At 36.5% G+C, this 855-nt stretch overlaps 1 protein-coding gene across 1 annotated transcript in view; it reads left to right on the top strand.

Moving 5' to 3' along the window:
* Positions 1-370: 370 nt before the first annotated feature.
* LOC108625321 (uncharacterized) overlaps positions 371-855 on the top strand; it is a 5,345-nt gene continuing 4,860 nt past the window's right edge. The window contains exons 1-2 of the mRNA XM_026813940.1: positions 371-684; positions 785-853. Of these exons, the coding sequence (XP_026669741.1) occupies positions 463-684; positions 785-853 (291 nt within the window). The 5' untranslated portion in view covers positions 371-462. The remainder of the gene's footprint in view (positions 685-784; positions 854-855) is intronic.

Below are 855 nucleotides of genomic sequence, written 5' to 3'. Positions count from 1 at the left end.
ATTTCTCTAGTATTATTACCTTCGAATCTTCGACAGAAAGTTCGCATGCGGTGTGTGGCATTCGGAAAAAATATCGTTTGTGCATTTTCGAGGAGCGCCGCAAAGGCCATAAAACTGACCTTTTGGGACGAACAGCGAGTGTTTTGACCCGTACATTTGGTCCTCGATCTCTCGAGCTAGACAAAATTTCACTGGGGCCAAAGACATGTAATGCTCTATGTACGTTTTTCTCTGTCCTAAACTCCTTTACCTCTTTTTATGTCTGCTTTTTCTTCTGATTTTGGTCTCGCGATAATTACACCTGAAAGAAATGTCTATTTGAAATATATTTCTTAAACTGATACTATTGATTATTTTGTATACAAATCCGTAGTCTAGTAATGAGTCTTTTACTACGCAGATGTGGAATCAAAAGAAAGTAATCACGTTTCGAAAGATGATACGTTGGACGTGACCGATACAATGGATTCGGAAGTGAACGGATATGCTGGCAATGGTACTATTAAAGCGAATGAGCCCATTTATAACGAAAACTCGGAAGTTCTGAATGGCAAAAACAGTTCATCGAATCCCTTCTGCGATTTTAGAGATCCGACTTCTAAAAATAATGTTTCAGAAAGTGGCATGTCCAGTCAAAAGGTCCACATCAAAGATTTTCCACAACTTTACGTCGAATGTGACCCGGTTAGCATTTTTTAATTATATATATAAAATGTTAATTATATCATTTTCGATATTACAAATCTAGCTTTTAGGTTGCATATAAATATATTTTTTGTTGTAGAATGCTTGGGAATTGCCAAGTTCTGATCCACGGAATAATTCAGAATCTCCTATTTTAAAGATAAAGAACGC

The sequence above is a fragment of the Ceratina calcarata genome, unplaced genomic scaffold (genome assembly GCF_001652005.2).
Source record: "Ceratina calcarata isolate Rehan_Ccalc_2016 unplaced genomic scaffold, ASM165200v1 scaffold351.2, whole genome shotgun sequence".
In the NCBI taxonomy this organism is placed as follows: Eukaryota; Metazoa; Arthropoda; class Insecta; order Hymenoptera; family Apidae; genus Ceratina; species Ceratina calcarata.
The sequence above is the reverse complement of the archived record's forward strand: the minus strand, read 5'-3'. Positions and strand labels throughout refer to the sequence as shown.